This window comes from Perna viridis, chromosome 6 (assembly GCF_037379345.1).
Source record: "Perna viridis isolate PV_CMFRI_1.1 ecotype Kerala chromosome 6, ASM3737934v1, whole genome shotgun sequence".
Lineage (NCBI taxonomy): Eukaryota > Metazoa > Mollusca > Bivalvia > Mytilida > Mytilidae > Perna > Perna viridis.
The window spans coordinates 14,440,006-14,462,462 of record NC_142450.1 but is presented as its reverse complement, the minus strand read 5'-3'; the positions used below and the strand labels follow the sequence as shown (position 1 = coordinate 14,462,462).

At 32.9% G+C, this 22,457-nt stretch overlaps 1 protein-coding gene across 3 annotated transcripts; it reads left to right on the top strand.

The window, feature by feature from the left end:
• Positions 1-939: 939 nt before the first annotated feature.
• On the top strand, positions 940-9,383 carry LOC148613764 (uncharacterized). Of its 3 annotated transcripts, none has more exons than XM_088587339.1 (2): positions 940-1,065; positions 8,163-9,383. In XM_088587339.1, the coding sequence occupies exon 2, from the start codon at positions 8,163-8,165 to the stop codon at positions 9,261-9,263; it is 1,101 nt and encodes a 366-aa protein (XP_088443465.1). In that variant the 5' UTR covers positions 940-1,065; the 3' UTR covers positions 9,264-9,383. The 3 variants fall into 3 exon arrangements, with proteins under 3 accessions (XP_088443465.1, XP_088443464.1, XP_088443463.1); XM_088587338.1 differs by lacking the exon at positions 940-1,065 and adding an exon at positions 1,105-1,164; XM_088587337.1 differs by lacking the exon at positions 940-1,065 and adding an exon at positions 6,868-7,010.
• Positions 9,384-22,457: the final 13,074 nt, after the last annotated feature.

Genomic DNA, 22,457 nt, shown 5'->3' with positions numbered 1-22,457 from the left:
AAAGGTAAAAATTAACTACGGTAAAAACAAATAAAGTATGAATAAAAGAGGAGAAAACTGCTCCTCAATACTTTTTGCTACTAACGGAGACCGTAAGGCAAAGATTTTGGGTTCATATTTTTCAATTTTTTTAACGTTTTATTTTATTCATAATTATATGTACTTAGTTCTTTTTTACCTTTTAAACGTGGCTGTTGTTCGCTATTTCATTATTCCTAGAGTAAAGTTGTCCTGGTCGTCTGACAGATTTTACATAAGCATCAATTATAGTCGGTTACCTGATAATGAAATGAATGACTCTACTTTTCAATTACAGTACCCCTGGAAGTTCCAGACCTACATGTACATAAGACTTTTATCATATATATATATAGATATACATACAATTATGCGATCACAACATTCGTTAGTTATTCAAAGTAAAATAAAAATTCGGTCAAAATGATGACATAAAAGATATATATATATATATATATATATATATATATATATATATATATATATATATATATATATATATATATAAATTAGATTTATTATATGTTACAGCTGCAGTAAGTACACGGTCTAAAGGAAAAATAGAAGACGCATTTATGCATTCCCCGCTTCATTTATTAATTTTAAGTTAGAAATTCGGTCAAAACTTTAAATCTAATACATTTCTAAAGTCATACATTTTTATTACTTTGCATGTCGGTATGAATTGCGCATAAACAAAATATGTATTGGAATTCGCACGTATCTCGATGTAAGTCTACAACAACCCGATAATGCGCTGATTAATTCAATTCTGTCTCTTTTGAAGTCAAACAAACTGGCTTATATCCAAACTAGATTTGATAACCTCGGGTTTATTATGACTGTCACAAAGGCATCGACTTAATACCGCGATCGGAAAATATAACGATTTTATTTACACTGGTATAAAGCTTTTTAATTCCTATCTGATTTTTTAAAGTTGACAAAAGCTACATTTAAAATTGTAATTATTTTGATCTGTTTCGTCAAGTTGGGGTTTTGTGTGGATATTTAATGCAAGGTTAAAGATACGGATCTTGTGTTTAGGTATGGGCTATTATTTATAATTAATGATCAGTAAAACGAGATCAGTTTGTTGTGGAATTTATAGATATCAATATGGGGATGTATTACCGTGAAGGAGGGGTAAGGTTTTCTCGCTATTTATGAGGAAAAAAACTGAACGAATTACGGATTGTTAATTGAACGAAGATGCAAACTCATCTATGCACAAAGCTCGTCGCTTGTACGCTTACCCAAGAGCATTTCATAGTTACAGAATACATAGATATTGTGTACCATAATATTTAGATTTACAGATTTAAGCTTGTAAACTTAATTCGTTGTGCTTAACCTAAGTCAAGAACTGTCATACAAGTTCTAAGATTAGGTTAAATTTGAAAAATATGAAACTGATATTTTCTTCAAATCTTCCTGTACTCATATCTCTGCTAATTGGAATGCTTGAAATTTGAAGACATCGGTTGATCAAAAGAAGTTCTCAATTTTAGAACTTTAGGAAACCCAGGCAAGAAGCCAAAATAAGATCGGTATGGTGTGTCCATTGAATTGGTTTCTCTATGTACATTTTAACTCTTCCCTTTTACCAGACCTGCCATGAATATGTTGGATTGAAAGAATAGCAAGGGAACCAAGGTTATAGCGGTATTCAAAAGAATGTAATCCAGGGACAAAGATCAGACATGGAAAACAGACACAAAAACAAAGAACATGAAGCAACATAAGTCATATATACAAAGTAACAAAAGCAAATGAGTAACTCAGACTCCACTAAAAACTGGAAGCATGGATCAGGTGTACCGGTAGTGTAAGCGACCTCTGCTTTTTCTAGAAACATCCGCCGAGTTGCTCATAAAAAGTCAAGTCCGGATTCATCTAGGAATATATGAAACGTTCGTTCTATGACTATTTTTTTTTCTCATTTTTTACTTGAAAATAAGATTAGATCCCAAAATTTAATACAAGAAGCTCGTTCGTGTAAGTGTGACTATGAAAAAGCAAGAACGATTTTAGCTTCATTTTCATTATGAAAATAACAAATTAGAAAATAATTTGAAAAGTATTCCCCCCACCAAGCATAAGAAGACTCAGGTCAGAAAATTATTATTTATATGGACTTAAAATTCAATATCTGGATCTACTGTAGTTTTAGAAAGTATAAGATTTTTAATAGGTCTTTTTGTGGACAAGTAGAATTGGAATGGTAGGAAATATCGTCTGGCGCATTTTGTTTGTAGCCATTTTTTAAACTTTACCCTTTCTGCCTAAAGTACTTGTGTTTGGAGTGCTTGAAAACCAAATAAACTTTTGTAAAGGAGTCGACGTTCTTTTGAAAGGTATATCGATGAAATTCTTTTAAAAATGTTTTGAGTGTCAATTTCGTGTTTTGATATTAAGTAAATTATCAATACTGGTCATGCAAAAACAAAGGCCGTTGAAGGAGTTAAAAAGTAGTTTGTTTGCGTGCAATATAACTGTTCATATACGTACATAGACAGTCTGTGTAAGCATTAATTTGCAAAATCACCCCGTCATAATTTCAAATGTTATTCCAATATGAAAAAGATTGTTAGTCTTTAATTGGCCGTAAAATTAGGGGAAATTTTAACCCGAATAATTCAGTCGTTATAATCCGTTCACTATCGATGGCTACATTAACCTCGTGAGTCGGAGAGAATCGATAACGGTGAGGCCTTGAATTTTTCGAAATAGGGAAACTGTAGAATCCTAATGAAATTCGATCGTTTACTTCCACGATAAAATGCTTAGGCCGATGTGTTGCCTTTTGCATTTTCTGACAAACTATTTGTCAAAATCAATGAAACAGAACTTTATATCCTATATAACAGATGATAATTTTTACAAACACCCTTGCATTGTTTGTAAAAGTTGTAACAGTCTTTCTGTAATGGCGAAAAAAGGTACAAAAATGAACTGAAATGTAACTCATGTTTCTTATCGTATGCCCGTAGAGGTATTTCGTCTCAGTCCGAAATTATATTGAACAAGTTAAAATATCTCGAGCATTATTTATATTTCAAAAATGTAAACGAACACTTTAATTATCCATTTTAAGTGGCGTACTTGAATTTAACATAAGAAAACTGACATTGAGCTTTAAGATATTTAAGTAGCAGTCTTTATAAAAATCAGACATGAGGTGAATCATCCATGTCAAAACCCATGGAATTACATTTTATTTCTTAATCAGAAACAGTTGCAGACATTTTTTTGTTTTCAATTGGTTGTTGCACTTTCGAGATAATAATTATATAGATCGTGTATGCAATTGGCCTTTAGCAAGAGTTATCGTTCTTTTTAGTCGAACAAAAATGTAAGATTTTCTTAATCATACAGATCTGACAACAGAAAAGACAATCGTTACGTAAACATTTAGGTTATGTAGACCAAGAAAACATTTTGTTTTTTTTTTCTACACCGTGAATCACCAGTATCTCGGTTTTATATGAACTGGAACTTAAGTTCGAAATAGTATCTTACTAACAAAAGTAAATAAGTAATCGAAGTCTTCAAGGGATATTGTTTAAATCTAAACCACAGGTCCTTCGTAAAAATGTGGCGAACTGACATTGATGTATCACGCGGTCAATGCACAAATTGGAAGGAGGCTACATATACATGGTAGTTTAATTCATCATGACGCATCGTTTAATTAACAAGATTACATTTTTAAAAAAATGGTAATTTTGCTTGTAATGTTGAAAAAAATGAATCTGTTAAACATGGTGGGTAGGGGTCACTTACCAGTATATACAGACGTGTCGCTGGAGCGGGTCTGTTTTTCTAGAGATGAAATATATGATTGGGTCATAAATTTTCTACTCTCCTATTTAAATGGGTTTGTCGTTTCTGATCTGTACTATATCAGTGGGTCATATTAATACAGTGTTAATGTATAATTTATTGCTAAGACAAACTTTCCTGTTATCGCCAATTAATTTTCAAATAGTGTCCTCTCTTATCTTCTCTTAATTTAAAATGAAGTGGTAGAATATATGAATGAGTATGTATTTTGCACTGAAAAATATATGAATCCGACAGACAAATATATGAATGCGGGTGTTTTTAACAGCTCCAGCTGCGCCCCCCCCCCCCAACTCAATCTTAACAAAAGTGACCCCCGTGAGATACAAATCTTTTGAAAAAGAAAAATTGAAAGGAACGTATTAAACTTAATATCGACTAATAGGTATGCGGGGGTAGGTATTTTGGTTACGTTATCCCGACGATTGCTCTTAACGAGCAGCTTCTTAACGGTTGATCACACTTAAGACCTTTCCGTCAGTTTTATAAGCGAGCTAGACCAATAATTTACATAGCCACTTTACGTTCAGACAGAACATGAATCTAGTATATTGCTCCGTTGCCGCTACATATAGACGAACAATAATCTTGCATAGCCTCATAACCTACATGTATACCACCGTTGCATTAAGGCGGAGAAAAAAAAACTGTTAAAACCCATGATTTCTTATTTAATATACAGATATACTTATAAGGCCTTTAGATGATGATTGGAGGTTTTTAACGACCTTGAATACCAATACAGGCCTCTCACGGTCGATATTAGTGGGTTAGTAAAACCAACTAGTGTTAGTGGCGGAGCCAAGCCTTCGGTCAGAGAATGTCCTCCTAGCGGATTATGTTTTGTGTTGACGCTCTGGCCTACGTGGGTCCGAGAGCATCTTCCCACTCTAACTGTTTGGGAGTACATCAACGTGTAGAGTGAAAGCCCTTAGTGGTTGGATAGGTAATAAATGGTATGGGAGTAGGATAGACTGTCAACACAGCAGCCCAGTCACTAGTATGACATACTTTTTACCAAGTTCCTCGGATAGATCTAAATCGTTAGAACTCCATCCTACTGACAGGCTATTATAAATAAAAATGGCAGATATCATATTGACCTACAAATATAATTTTAAACGACTTTAAATTGACTGTATGGAAACTTAAGCACAATTTGACACCAAATCCAATTTAATACTTTTCTAGTTTGGATTAAAAGGTATAAATAATTCTTTTGAAGTTCGATAATCCCCACTTAATCTCGTAATGTTTTGTAATTAAAAATGTATTGCATTGACCTACTCGAGTCTAAAGTCGGTATTGTCAATGGTATTACGAGTATTACGCATATCAAAATAAATTATAAAGAATTTAATAAAAAAATATATATATTTACATGATATGCGTGAGACACGAGCGGTATTCGTTTGGAGTTTGAATGAGTAGCATGTGAACTCTGATATATGTATGAATATCTAAAGTAATACATGTACTTGAAAAGGGATTATTTTTGACATCTTGAGCAGCTTTAAGTATTTTATATACATGTATGCGATATAACCCAGTGATAAATTTCAAATTTTAAAAGGTAAGTTCTCTTCATATTTGAGTAAATGTGAAATAAAAGGCACGCGTAGCGTTTTGTATACATACACCACGTGACATACACGTGTAAAGAATAAGACTTACGCGTACAATTATTTTAGAAAAGAATGACGCTGCGATGCTGTACTACTGCGCACAATCTGCTATTTTTTATCCGTTATCTGAAGTTCACCTTGATATTTTAATTTCGGAAATCAAATTGTTTCCATACCGAGCAAGATAAGTCGTACGATTATAACAGCCCCATTGGGTCCTACGAAAAAATAAATATAGAATTCATAACAGGGATAACCGAATGAAGTTCTAGTTTATTGCAAAAAACATTGCACCATGAAGCACCACATGACATGCGCTGAACGAAGAATAGTGAAAAAAAAACAAAAAAAAAAACGTTTGCCTCTTCTCAAAATAAAACCTACTATACAATGTAACAGTCCAATTTCTCAAATAGGTACTAAAGTATCCGGATTTTATTAAATTAAGAGTAAACGGAAGTGTTTGTTGCGAAAGCCATTAAACTACATGGCAAACTCCTGATATAAGTTAGGCAGAATTAAGGTGCAACATTTAATTTCATCGCTTATGGATAGCATCAAGCCTTAGACAATTAAGTGCTTCTCCGTCTGAGAATCAGGCAAGATGGGTATAAGGTGTTGCATATGAAGGAAAAATACACTGAGATTTTGTTGCATTATCCAAGTATTTATATCTCATATTCTCAAGAAATTATTGTAAAAGTGTTGGTAAAGAATGCATTTTTAAGATATTGATGTCAAATTAAGTTGACATGCACTATGGAAAAATGGCAAGAAAATTTTTCCGCACATTTTTCTTATATAAGCAGCAAAAAGTTCAGGTTTCGAGATGTATTTGAATATGTTTGGGGCAAAAAAGACCAAATTGAGAAAAAAATATGTGTCACTCATTGCCTGATTCTTACACAGAATAGTACTTAAGAATTAATATTTCTGTGTTTTTGATATTTCATATCATTTATATTACCACTTCTTCATTTTCATTTTTTCGTGTTTTATAATTGTAATCAGGCTTGTTTGTTTGTATTTATATTGGTCTCTCCTGTTTCCATGCAAGTCGATAAAATAACCCCTACTTTGAACAAAAATAACGCACTCGTAATTTTCTCTTAATTACTTCCTTGTAGAACCAATAAGAACGACAGCTCTGTAAAACAACTAAATCCCAAAATGCAATCATCTACAAAGACATATATGCATGTACCATATAAATCAATTTCAAAAGTGTCAATCTTTTCAAATAAAATTTTATTGAACAATAGACGATAAGTTGGAGGTATTTTTAATTAAACTCCAGTACTGTCGAGATATTGATTCATTACCAGCCATTTACAACCGAAGCTCAATTGACACTTAGAAATAAAAAGACCGCGATCTCGGATTCATCAAATAAAATGACCGACATAATCAATGTAACTGTATTGAACTGTCCTAATGGAGTATTCATTTACAATGCATGTAGTTTAATGCATTGACAGTTTGGCAAAGTGCATGAAAGGCTTTTTTGTTGTTCGAAATACGGTAAGGCTGCAGTATTAAGATCCAGGGGAGGTTACATGACTTTTTGAGGATTTTATGAAGGGGAGGGGTAATTTCGAGAATCATTATAAAAGGAAATCAGATTATGACATGTTTGATGAATGAATAAGATAAATTGCCATATTCAATACAATATATAGCAGACTACGATAGTTTTTTTTTTTTGTGTTTTTTTTTCTCTGAAAAGGTGGGGGGGAGGTGGGTGGGTGGCCGTACGCCCATTACGTCCTCACCTGGACCCTCCCTGATATCACTAAATGTGCTAATTAGTATTTTAGGGAACTCTAGTTTATTGTCTTGAGATCGGTATATGTACTCAAAAGGAACTAAGCCTTGTTCACTGATAATGCTTATGAATGTGCAATTAGATGATGATGATGTACATGTAGGTACAACTAGTAAATATGTATCAAAGAAATTCAGGTCCATTTTTTGTCTGCTTCAAACTTATGTCTGCACACATAGTTGAATGTTTTACTGGTAGTCATGGTATTGCCAAATGATAATATAAGTTAATCGAGTACAGTTTTGTATAACGTACATGTGTGGACCCAGAGACCACGAAGTTAACATTTTCCGACGGGGGGGGGAGGATCGGTTCCAACCCAGATAGTCTTTGGACCCGCCTCTGTACACTCACTGATTAGTGTGAATAACCAAACTACTTAAGTTGATCGCTTAAATTTAATTTTCCAGTCTTTAATGGTACTTACCATTATTTGGATTATCCGATTGTTGAATCCAAGAGGTTAGTTTTAATTTTGCGATGGCATTTCGACGAAAGGTCGGTAGTGCGATGACATTTTCACATTTCCCGATGGATGCGAGACATTTCTCAGTTCCAACCAATTCTTACTTTCAAGTTCACATCTTGCAGTTCCAACTTGACATTTCTCACTTCTAAGTGGACATTTCTCACTTCCAAGCGGACATTTCGCAGTTCCAACTTGACATTGGAATATCAACATTGAAGCTGGAACTGCGAAATGTCAAGTTGGAACTGCGAAATGTCTCGCATTAATGCGGAAATGTGAAAGAAGTCATGGCACTACCAGTCTTTCGTACATTTCAGACTTACAACGAGGATTTCATTTTCGCTATGCTAGTAACTAGTACCATTTCCTTTTTTTGCAGATGGTTATGACTACAAACCGGAAGAACGGGTATTTTCCCGACAGGAGTAGTGTAGAAAATTGCCTGCGGGCATCTCCAGAACCCGGCCCTTTTCTCAGATGTCCTGTTTCTACCCCACAGAATTCACACAGACCAATGCGACAGAAAATACCTGAAAGTCTTGCTTTCGTTTCACTGGACTTTAGTAAAGTGAAAAGTTTCCCAAAAATTCCTCCACATAGAGGACCACAAGGCTTTAGAACTCAGGGAAATAGACAATTTATCCGGAATGAAAATCTTGCCAGGAAGAAGAACTTCGATTATTATTACGTCGACAAGAGATTTCAAAACAAAATAGCGGCTCACTCTAATTCTCAATGGCTCCGTTCTTTGTGTTCACAACCAGTACCCGAAATATTCGGCAAGTATAGGCGACATGGAGAAATGCTTGATGAACCAATTAAAGTGCCTCGCTCTTTCTCTACACCAGGCGAACGTTCTATATGTGAAGGCTGGGATTTAAACAGTCGACGCGGAAGAAGAGAATATTCAGCTTTCTCGATGCCTACAAAAACTGGTACTCCGAATAGTTCAAATTCACCACAGTTAACAATTATAACTAGATCATGTACAAATGCTAATATCAATACGTCTTTTGTGCCAAAAAGTGAAAGTAGAGGCGAATCTCTTCCACAAGCGCCTTTAACTCCTAAGGCCGAAGAATTATCAGTTGATGACGCTGACGAGGTGATGGTACAAAAAACACCAGAGCCATCACCGCAGCCGACTGTAACGCCACGTGCCAGCCCAATAAAACGCGAGCAAATAAGTGAAATTCGGCTTCCGACAGGATTTAGTCCCTTAATTGATGAGACAATATATGAGAACTATGAACGCAGAGATACAAAACTACCTGAGATAAACCCCGTTAGAGGCAGTTCCAACTCCTCTCAAACAAAATCACGACAAGTCACATTAGATACTACTCTCAGGCCCATTGACAATGGGTCAAAGGTCAACAGACGTGGGTCCCCAGTTTTAGGGAAGTCTGGGTATGTAATGAAGAAACAAAGAACCACAACTCTGACTGAAGTTAATGAAAATATTTATAATTTCGGTTAGCAGACTTTCGTTCGTGTACAAACATTTGTATAAATATTTGGTGCTCATGAAGTTTCAGCATTTTATTTTGGTTTTATATTTTCATGTAACTGGGTATACGCATAAAGTTTTTTCACGTGAGATTTTGGTTGATTTGCTTAACCACTGATACTCAAATATGTAGACTCTTAAATGCATTTCTGACAACAACAAAAAATAAAAAAAAATATATACACATATGTTATTTACTACGCAAGGGACAATTTGAAAAGGATATTCGAACAAAGGACCAAATGGACCCATCACAACTTTGACTGTTTTCATTTTCTCGTAGTAATATGGAACCATCCTGTCGTTGTTTCTGAAATTAAAAAATAAATTTATGAAGTCCCTAATATTGACGAGAGAAAATCGAGTAATGTATTCTTGTATTAATAGTGATGTATCATACTGCACGGGAAATTAGCTACCTTTAAATGCACAAAAAAAAAAAACAAAAAAAAAAAAAAACAAAAAAAAAACAATAAAATAATAACAATTAGATAAAAAATATATGGAAAGACAAGTACAACAACTGAAAAAAGTAAACGAACTCATACCTCGGTAGCAGTACGCATCTGTCAGTAAGCTGGTGACAGTAAAAATAGAGACAGATTTTGACTTGAATGTCACCATTAGCGACATATCCATTGATTACTTTATCTTTTGTAGGGCTTTTGAGTTGTCGAGTTTCGTGTGTGCTGCGGCTCCGAAATTATTTATTCGATACTATTTTCCGATGCAATCTTAATGGGAAAGAGACAAGTCAACAAAATTAATGATACAATTTGTTTATCAATAACAATCTCCCACCGTTTTATTGCAAACAATGCCAAATGGATAAATATGTTAAAAAAAAAAATACATCCAGTCGACCAAATAAGGCCGGATCAAAATAAATGTCCGGAATTTCAGTTTGCTTTAGTGTCCCGAAATTCTTTTGTGATGCCAATCAGGCATTCTCCAGGTCACATTTTCGTATTCAATGTGCAATTGCACATGCGTAAAAGACGAATTCCTGGGGCGTAACGTTATGACTTCACGGGGTGTCTAATAATTTGGCGAGCCAGTTTGGGTCAGACTGTCGTTAGTATTGTTATAGACGACTTTGACTTTCACTTCCGTTCCGAAAAAAGTTCATTACCTATATCGAGGTCAACTGGGATCAACAGGTGTATGTAAAAGAAGCCAAGGGAACAGCTAGAGACTTAATTCAATTACTACAAATAGTTTTTAAATGATATATATATACATATGGCGAATGTGAGAGACGTCAATTGTTATTCTTACGAAATGAATATTATTTGCGACGACAGCGTACGTCATTACACCTCAAAACTTTTCTACTGTCTGTTAACGCTAATTTTGTAGTAACTGTGACATAAAAAGTATTGTCCCTTTAGCAGCAGCAGCAATTCCTGTAAAATCGTGCAGTCATAGGCAGACATGTTAAGTAAAAAACTTTTTTTCATATTTGTTTTACAATATATTTGATACTTGATGTTTGAAAACATGCTCGTTCTTTCTTTGGTATATTTTCTTTAACCAAAATTTAGTTTGCAGGAAACAAATATATAACCGCTTCATTTAATTTTTCTCAGAATGAATATGGTGAATATGCTATAGAGACTACAATCCAACTAAGATGAAAAATGTCAGCTCAAGGCCACCAATGAGTCTTGAATGAGTGACGAGGAAACCGTCGTGCTCACTCCACAGAACAGACTGCAGCTGGCCCCAAAAACATTATACACAGGTACAGCGAAATAACGTTGCCTGTATAGACTCCAGCAACATAAAAAAAATACACATTATACACCCTTTTATACGACTTGAAGTCTTAACAATTGAAACTTTATGTCAAGTGTTAAAATATAAATTCTGCTTCGTTCTTCGTTCTGTTTTCCGGTGTACGCAATGACACAATGCTTATATTTACACAAATTCTAAACATAAATATTTTGTCTTAAAATCATTTATAAATATTTACCAAAAGGACACAAAGTGCATGTTTTCTTACAAAGTGGTTTGAATAATGAATTTGAGCAAAGATTTTGAGAACACTGTACATATTTACTGTCTTCACATTGACCTGAAAATTGAAAAAAAAATTCATTAACTTAACTAAATCATGTAAATTAAATAATGAATCTGAAAATACGGGTTAGAAAGTTTGCAATAATAATTAAGCAATAAAATTTCATCAAGAAGAATGGGCTAAATTAGAAATGGCCGGGTTACCGTAAGTAAACAGTAAGCAGAAGTGCGACAGATCTGAAATCGCATCACACGTTATGAGACTCCAAACAGAAGTGGCGTACCAAATATCTATTGATTGTTTGCTGAAAAAGGCTCTGAAAGAATTTACACCTCACCTGCCCTGCCGAATTTCAACAATCTTTACACCGACTTGCAAGAGTGTAACCCAGCCAAAACCGACCAATCAAAGGCAACAACAGCAACATAAGATAAATAAACAAAAAAAAAAAAAAAAACAAAAACAAAAACGAAAAAACAAAACAAAACAAAGCTAAACAAGGCATGGTATAGGGTCACTTAAAGAATCAAAGAATCACTAAACAAGTAAAAACTGAAACCAAAAAAAAGACAAACAAACAAACAAACACAAAAACAAAACAAAACAAAACAAAACCAAAAAAAAAAAAAAAAAAAAAAAAAAAAAAAAAAAAAAAAAAAATCCACGTAGTTGCATTTGCAATAAAAATCAATGGCAGTCGAAGAACTGAACACCATAGACTTGTAAGTACATGTACATTGCATTTTTAAGTCGATGATTGTTCGCTTTAACTTGTCGCATACAATGTATTCACATACATAGATGTTTTATCTTTAATAAATGTCCTCGTTATGCTTCTTTTGTTTTAAATGTATGAATAATGTAAACATGATATAAGTATGAAAGCCATTTTTCGGAATGTTAGAAAGGAAATGTGTCACAAAATAATTTGGTCAAACAAAATGTTAATATGCAGAATAACAGACAATTACGATGAACAACTTATGACATTTGAAAAAGATGTTCTAGCGTTTAAAAGATGATGTCAATCATAATATGATTAGATTTAACTTTCATTTTTATCAAAATAGCAACAGGTCTGCGGAAAGTGGAAAAATTACATCTGTCGACAGAACAAACACCTTATTGGTGAAAGCATGAAAAGGAATATTAAGTTTGGAATGTATAACATTAGAACTGTACAACATTATATTGCAGTAGCAAATACTATTAAGACATTAAGTACAAATCTAAAGTAACACGTACTTATGTGTAAGGACGCTTACCCTACCGGTGCACCTAGTCCATGCTCCCAGTTTTCAGTGGAGTCCGAGTTGCTAATTTACTTTTGTTACTTTGCATGTACTATTTTAGTTACTTTATGTTTTTGTTGTGATTATCTGTTTTCCATGTCTGGCATTGTCCCTGGATTACATTCTTTTGATTTCCGGTAGAATCTTGGTTCACTTGATTACTGATTCCACTGACACTGATTGTTAACAAAAATATGAATGTATTTTACTACTCACTACAAAACCCACAAGCAAGGGGACACAGTACTTTTGTGTTTGGGTCACTACAAACATGTCTGTCAGTGCATGTGACAAACGGACTATCACTGCACACTATTGTTGTTTATCAGTTTATTAAATCAAGGAGAAAGAAAGTGATTAAATATTCTCATATAAAAAGATACAAATAAATGACCGTTAGTCCATAAGTAAATGTACTTACTCGTTTCACAAGTATGGCCAATGAATTCATAGAGACACTTGCATACATATCCTCTTGGATGTAGTCTATTGGTACATGTACCACCATTCATACAAAATTGTGATTAAAAAATAAATAAGCAGTCTACATAAAAATCAAATAGGAGGCGATTCATGCCAAAGTCCCACCGAATTCATCAACATTCCTTATTCAGAATCGGTTATGGAACCCGTGAACAACTATAAATTTTATTTGGGATGTTGCACTTTCGAGATAAAAATTATATAGATTGTGAATGCCACTTTATTTTTCTTGATCTGGTTTGTCTTGGTTGATTTTAGTGGAATATAAATGTAAGGTTTTGTTCAAAATACACATCTGAACACTGAAAGGACAATTGTTGCGTAAAATAAAGCAAATGTAGACAATTACCTCTACCAACAGATTGGAAGAATTAAAAAGAAAAGGAAAGTTCTATTGATATAAATGGTGGAGTCCTATAAATAACTGCTCACGTTGACATGTTTGAATGGACATTCAACATATATGGTATTATTATTCTGTTATCAAACTGTCATGGATAGACAAAATAGATCTTGACCTACGCAAGCCATAGTTTTGTTTATTCATTTACAAGGACAATGAAGTACAAATAACTATAGAACCAGTGATGTGCATTTTTAGATACTTTGATTTATTGTTTTTAAATGTTTTTGTCTTAAATTATTTTTTATTTTTTAAAATTTAAAAACATATTGGTCTGAAAGACAGTGCGGAGGATTTAATACATAAACATATCATTATTAAATTTTTATGTCTTAAATTTTAAATTTTAATTTTAAAATCTAATATATCAATATATCAATCAAAAAGTCATTTCCCTAAATATTCATTTGTGAAGGTAATCCAGTTGGGTTAAGGCATTAGCTGCCAGTTGTTTAAAAAAAACGTGCTTAAAATGTAATGATGTGAATTATAGAAGATGAGCTGTCAACTGATTCATCTAATATAAATATATCATCTACAAAATCGATTCCACAAAGGAATATTTTCTCTATTTATATTTTCTGTTTTTTTTCTCAAACACATGGATTTGAACTCTATCGCATTTTAATTTAAAAACAAATGAACTGCAGCTTACGAGCACCTCTTGTGCACAATTTACATGTGTCACGATTCACGAAAACCATGTGTTCTTCCTTATTTTGTTAGAATCTTACTGTAATATAATGATAGTGATTGATAATTAAGCAGTAAACAGGTGAATGTTTTTTTAATGTCACCCATGTGACTTTATATAATGCATTCTAAATGTAAGATATAAAATGTAAAATGAATTAGACTCTTATTAGATGTAATTCTTACGAACCTTGATCTGATTACATATGACTCTTTTATATACTGAAGGCGGATTAAAAAAAATAAAGTTATCCCAAATCTGAGGAAATTTTTTTTCTTCAGCCATTACTTAACAGTGCAGACTTTCAAATAAAAAAAATAAGATTAATTTCATGCATGCAAGAAAAAATTCCTAGCCTTTCCCCCATCTCCCCTCCCACCCCGAGAAGAAAATGATCTGTGCCTCATCGATATTCACTAAAAGCAACATTTTTATCGTCTATACAAACAGTTCACGCATGCCTATGCAGTATGCCAAGCGACTGTTGATTGTCTTGCATCTTTGATTTTTTTATAACATTGTCAATAACACCTTCTTTACTTACAGTCACCTAAAATAGAGCAAAATCAAAATGTGAAGTAGTAGTCTTAAATACTGGCAAAAACATCAATTAATTCTGAATTATGGAATTTAAACAATATTTCTTATTCCATATTAATATGTTAATGTTTATGGATGGTAATGGTAGCGTAGCAATGTAGTGACTACAGTATTTGACAGGTACATGTACTGGTTTCTTTCTTTTTCTTTTCGTTTCGTTTTGTTTTGTTTTTTTGTATTTTTTGTTTTCTGTTTTTTGTTTTTTGTTTGTTTGTTTGTTTGTTTTTTTTTTTTTTTTGGGGGGGGGGTAATTTTGAGCAACAAATGGGCAACAACTGATGAGCAAATGTTAGTTTAAAGCCATTCTTTTTTTCAAAATATCATTACATGCTCATGTAAAGTCATTAACTAGATACATAGTTTTTAAAGAAATGGTTTATATAAGATGGTCAGGCGCGTCATTGCTTTGTTACAAAAGGTACATTGATAATTGATAATTGATAATTAGTTTTCGTCCATCGGTATTGAGGTATATCATCATTCCGAGTACAATCTTATTCCATCTAGTCATTATTTTTAATGTCGTACATTGTTCTATACATTTTGTTTCGGACAATTTATCATTATCTCCCTAAATGAGAGTAAAACACGGTTATCTCGACACATGCTCTTCCGTCCATCTGGCCAACCCTTTTTAATTATTCATACCACGAATTCGATTTAAAAAACTAGTGTATTATAATGAAACTTAACAGGAATTTAATTAACATGTCGCTGAATGAACTGAAACAAATGTACTGACATAATATAAGACTTTATAAGATTCATAAAGCATGTGTAGTAGTCGTTATGCAACTGTCCAACCCCAAAACTACCCAATGAATAGTGTATGAACTTTGTATGTATGGAAATGGGTTTCAATTATCGTAAAATGGTTCTGAATTTACTGAGAAATTAGAAATTGTTTATAAGTATACACAACTATTCCTTTATGAATTCTACATTATCTTTAGAGAGTTAATATCAAGATTTGATTTGTTAAACAGCTTTTTGTTTTTAATGTCTTTTGAAAGACTTGTTTTATTTTAATCTTAGTAGCTGCTCAAGAAATAAAACACAGATTCGAAATTTATATCGACATAAATTGCAGAACTCAACAGCAACACACAGTGAGTGACGCCTAAAATTAAGAAAGTACATATAAAACAAATGTAAAAATAATAAAATCGAAACATTTACTTACCTCGGTCACATTTGGCACCAGTAAAACCATCCTCTTATACACGAATGTATGGCTTCTCGAAATTTATGTGTCTGTGACACGTCCCATGTCTACATGGATTAGAAATGCAGTCTATAAGAAAGAGAGATTCTACATCATTTGGATAGTGATTCATTGACTTAGCTCAGTTTAGAAGGTTGTCTTTGATCAATGCATCATACCGTTTTTTTTGTTACTGAAGTTGTTATCGCAAGCAAAGTATAAACGGCTTAACTAGGAATATGCTTAACTTTGAAATTTAAGAAGACCATGTTATTTTGCAAGTCATAAATATCGAAATTAATCTGTTAAACATTCATGAAAATTAAATTGAAACAAAATAATTTCCTTTTCTTAATAAATTAATCGAGATTTATAATTAGGAAATTTGCATTTCCCGCGTCTATGGGCGCCACCATGATCGGTCGAACTATGACGTCACGAAGTCGGTTGGTAAAGTGAAAGTAAATAGGTAATTGATTACGATGTCCCAAGAAATTGCAAATTTGGGACTTTTCCCCCCAAAATTAATAGAAGAAGAGATTGAGGCACAACACTGAGGTATAAGCAAATGCCAGACATCATTGACGAACAACGGAATTTGCAGTCAGATGACTATATAGTAATTGTAAGGAAAATCTTATAGCTACTTCTAAAGAATGTTCGTGTTGCTGAAAAAAAAAATTAGAACATTTCTCTTTTATCATTCGTGCAATCGTACGCTTGATAATAAAATCTGGCTATGATCTTCCCTCAGATAGGAGAGTTTTGCAAGATGGCTATCCACTTATATTTCAAGGATTTCGAACTTTGCATAGCCTTGAGCATATTATAAAGCGCATTTGGCAATAAAGGTTATTTATTTTTGTTTACGTGGGTATGATTTATCATAAGAGCCTAACTTAATGCAGAGGCGGTCTTTCCCTTTATCTTAACTTCAACTGTAATAATGATTGATAAAAATGACGGCTCATCCAATTCTCTGATAAACAAAGAAATCCTTGATAATTGTAAAGATCAAATATAATATAAAATTTGAAAGCAAAACAAGACACAACGAAGCAAACAAAACAACAAACAAACACACGAAACAAAACAAAGGAAATGAAACGAAAAACCCAAACCGAAACTAAAGAGAACAAAAAAACCAAAACATAAAATCATACTTACTATGATTATTCAATGTGAAAATGTATTACAGTATGTTTGCGAAGCTTTAAAAGCATGTTTGTTTTAAAAGTCTGGAGATTTGTTGTTTTTTTTCCTTTTAATTCTTATATTATATACCCACTGATTTGAGGTAGGCAAATGACAAGTTTTATCACACATACACGCAAACAAAAATATAACTCATATTAAACAAGTCCACATATAATTTATTATTTGTAAAAGTGAAATAAGGTATACTTACGGTCGGCTGTAAAAAACGTATCGATCAAGACATTGGTGAAAATAATACAGCAGGGGGAAACATATACTTGAATTAACGGCACTATCTTAAAGACTATGCTTTAAGGAGTGTAAAATATTATTCAAGCATGATTACTTTCGATTACAAGGGAAGCAGTTTCCCTTATTACGCAATAAGTATAAAGAGACGAGGTTTGAAACCGAGTGAAACAGTAGGGAACGCATTTTTGTGCGGGTGATAAGTGTTAAGAGTTTACTTCGCATATCCAATATAAGACAAGTAATAATATAGGGTTTTCGAATGGGTTTTTAATATTGGTCCTGCATAATATCCAAGAACAGTCGTACTGGACCAAGGATAGCTGTATTTGGGAAGGATTACCCTTGGGCATAATGTTGGACCAATATGGAAAGAAAAATTCTATGACACCGTTATTAACAAGTTATGTAAGATAAGAAATTCGGTTTAGTGGTGGACTTTTTGTCATGATTCGACGTATGCCTGCTAAACACAGTTATATATCAGATCTGATAAAAGAATATATTTAACGTCTTGTATATCGTGTATGCTGGCTTAATAACACGTATTGTAATTATTTATCTCTGGTCGTTTCTCTTCCACTCATTAAGGTTGAAGTTTATTGGAGGAATGTTGTATATTGTGAGCTGTGTATGACATGTTACACCAATAGACAAAGTTTGTGTGAGGTCATTCTGATCGTACACCATAAGTGAAAAAGTATGTGTGTACCTTGTCTCAAACAAGTATTTTTAATGTATATAACTACTATTCAGAGGGGAACCAGGCAATTTAAAAAAAGGAGGCAAATGAGGAGTCCAGAAAAAAACAAACAAACAAATTTTCTTATCATCTACTCATTGCACGAAATGGACCAAAAAAGGTTGGATGTTTCCAAACCCCTTTATTATCACGAAGTTACACATTAAAGTAATCGAGACATGAAAAAAATCCATCATTCAAAACACACATCAAGTAAATTTCAAATTAACTTACGGTATTCGCAGTGAGGTCCCATAAATCCAGATGAACAAACACAAGGGAAGTTATGTCTATTATTATGGTGACGTCTGTAGAAAGCTCACATTGTCCACCATTTTGACATGGCTTATCATAACAAGCTATATGTATAAAAAGTATATCGGTTATTACGATGTAACATAAACAAACAAACCAAACGAACAAAACAATAAACACAAAACACACACACACACACACACACAAAAAAGCAAAGCATATCAATGGAAATTAAATGAATAAAAACAATAATAATAAAAACAACCAACAATTGAACAACCCCAACCCGAAAATCAAAATAATAAACAAATAATAATAATAAAAATAAAAATAAAATAAAATAAAATAATAAATCAATAAATAAACAGAAACATAATATGTCATCGCGTTTCGACCTTTGCATTAAAGGTTACCAAGTATATTCAAGAATGAGAGTTTGAACATAAACAATATGATTTCTAATTATAGTTCAGCTAAAAGGCGTCTTTCTTTTTCAGAGTCATTTATATCTTAAAAAATGGTTTTGTAAAAGGGGTTATAACGATACTGTTGCTATGGCTAATACATATTACATATTTGTACAAGGTATATCAACGTCGAAAATTGAAATGTTAAAACTTTCGCTATTCACATATATTTGCACTTCTCTATATTGATGTGTTGGACCTCGACCTGAAACATAAAGGTGATATTATCTGACTAGAAATGGCAGTAAGAAATAAATCATCAATAAAGAATATTTCTTCAAATTCATAACACTGCTCAATTAATATCGAAACAAATATTTGGAGTGAGCGTGCGAGCTGGACCAATGCTTTGATCTTCGTCTCCATCAAAACAAAGACATTATAAGTATGTAGCGACTGCTTCCTACCAAAGCACACAAAATGTTGAATCAGAATAAGAATGATATTATTAGATTAGTTAATATTTTTTTCAACTCGCGGGAGTTTCTCATGCTTATCTCGTCGAGCGGCTTTGCAGCGAGACGAGATGAGCATGAGAAACTTCCGCGAGTTGAAAAAAAAAATTAATAATCTGTTTATCGCTGTTTTGCTGAAATGTAAGGTATTAGTTTTCTTTTATTTTCAATAGTCCTGACCTAAATATGTAAGTTTTATAAGCCCTGCAAAATTTCCCTTCTAGACATGACATGACGTATGTTGTGCAGCTGTGGTACACATCATTTAAAAAAAATCGGTTAACTATGACGGTCGCGTTTAAAATTTGTGGAATAATAATTTTGGGATTTATTCATTCTAATCAGGTAAGTTACTGTATTTAATCATTTTCCATTATAGACTAGACAATATTGCCACAAATTAGTTATTATATCATACGCAGTAAACAAAGAGACGGTTATATGGATCGTCAAATATTCCTACGCTGTTGCCTGCATATCACGTGAGGACATAGAAACTAGCGATAATTTTCATTCTCACTCGACTGGCGTGAGATTGAAAATTATCGTATAGCAAGATCAAAGGAATTTTAAACAAGATAGCGATAAATCGGGAATGGCTTAGAATCTTTCCTGTGAGCTCTTGCTTTTTTCAAGTTGCTCAAACCAAGATCATTTCAGAAACTGAAAGTTTCTTTTTATCTATCAAAGCTTTTTGGCGGAAAATTATAAACAAATACCTTTTTTTCACTTTTCAAGGGCAATAACTCTTACCAGAAATCATCTGCCAACTTTGATCTCTTGGAGACTTTCTAGTCTTTCAACTGAGGATTATTTTGGCAATTGAAAAAAGAAATGGAGAAATATGCGAAAAAAAAATACTGTTTAACCCCTATGCTTTATTTTTAGTAACAGCGGCCATGTGTTTTGATGAATAAAAATCCCCATATCAGTTTTTTGCAAGGACATTCATACCAAGTTTGATTCCAGCTTGTCAAGTAGTGTAAATGTGCAACTCGGACTCCACTAAGAACTTATAGCAAGGACAAGGTGCATCAGAAAGACAAGTGTCTCTGTTTTTTTTTCATCCACAAAAAAGAAAAAAAAAGACACCCGTCGATTTGCTATTGAAAAGTCAAGTCCGATGTAGACATAATGGTCCATGAACAAACCGGATCATGGTGCAGAGCTGCAATTGATTAAACAGTGACATACGTACAGTGTCAACCGTCAAATCTTTATCATGATTTTAATACCACCAACAATTTTTCTTAGTTTGAAATATGATCAATAATGTAAAATTAACGACAATCACTACCAAACATTCAAATACAACATACATTTCAATTGCAAGCGAATAAACCTACAGTACTGAATAAATCTATACACTGTATTCCAAATACAATACTTACAGCTCATACATGTAATACAATTTTTGTAGTTAATGATAAGTTCTGAAAAAATGATCGTGGATGCTAGTTATATAACCCTCACAAAGAGTGCTTACAACGTGATGCAAACATATGCAGAATTAGAGCACATGTGAAATACACATATAAAACAAACATTGCTACCTGTAAATTTTAATCTCTGAAGTTTGTGTTGATGAAATATTTTTCAGCAGTTTCAAAGATAGTATACTTTCACGATAATATAAATACGCTGATATATATAAAAAAAAACTTTTAAACTAAGATAAAATTTGTCAGTAGTATTTAATATGAAGAAAGACCATTTTTTGACGGAATTTTCAGATAAACCAAGGGTAGATTTTTAATGAGATGACAAATGAACTACAATTAGATAAATTATACTCCTCACTGCCCCTTTCAAAAGAACTATATTCCATATAAAAGGATAAATATTGAGACGATAAACATATGCAGTAAATAAATCGATTACAGGTCGGGGGTCATGTATGGAAAATACAGCTTTCCTGATAAAAAGTTAGATAATGCTTAATCCAAATAATTGAATTCCTTGAAAAGCGATGGTATTCATGTAAAATGTGGAAAACAAACAAAAAGATCCGCAGACATCTTATACCTACTGGTTTCACAAGCTTGGCCAGTGAATCCATATGCGCAAACGCAGCTAGATGTTTTGTGATGGCATATTCCATGTATACAACATATCCTGCCACAATCTGAAGTTTTATAAAACAACGATGAGTTTTTAAGGAGGTAGACATGGGGTAAGGGACATAATTTACAAATCATTGGAACGTTTGTGTAAAGCAGTTTATATCAATCTCATCTAAACATCATAGTAACTTGAATTGATTTCATTCTTTTTCAAATGAAAAAGCTTTATAAGCTTTGGTGAAATTGAGTATGGTGCAAACATGTCACTGACTTCGATAGATATGTCCTTTACCCCAGGTCTACCTCCTTAAGTGAAAATAAATCTGTAAAAATGCAACATACAATGTGATGGTTTATGATGTGTAATTTCTAAATTGATAAAATGCACTAAAATTGAACCGTTTAAGGGGCAGTTTTTTAAGGGAAAAAAGTCGACTTTTGTTGGATATTCTATACCTGTGATCTTTACATGGCAACGTTTTCTACTACATTCAATGTGTTATTTCTTTTTATCAATTTATAAAAGTGTATTGGCGTCGACTGATCTTTGATCCTCCTTTTTTAAACGCAAAACATAAGAAATATTTGCCATTGTGCATTTAGACAAAAACTTAATTAATTTATCTTGCCATCGATATATGATATAACCGAATACCCTCTAAGCCCATTAAACAAGACATCTTATTAATAAGCACTTTTTAATACCTGTCCACACAACTAAGTATAAAAACTCATTAATTCCCACTGCAGTATAACCAGGAGGAAACTGATTGAATAAATTATTAACAAAAACATGACCAACAAAAAATAAACAAATCATACACACATGGTATAACCTTCAAACCAAACCAAAAAATTCATGTTAATTCGAGAAACTGCTAAATCACACAAATATACACATAAACCATGCATATATAATAGACTAACTTTCATATTGTCCATACAAATAAGACTGTAAATGTTATTACCTTTTTTATCTACACAACTATCTACAAACGATATTCCTCCGAATTAAATATTTGTACATATTATGG

Coding starts and splice junctions, on each gene's coding strand:
- LOC148613764 (XM_088587337.1), top strand. CDS start 6,981: ATGAAAGGCTTTTTTGTTGTTCGAAATACG. Junction 7,011..8,162: donor TTTTTGTTGTTCGAAATACG/GTAAGGCTGCAG, acceptor CTTTTTTTGCAG/ATGGTTATGACTACAAACCG.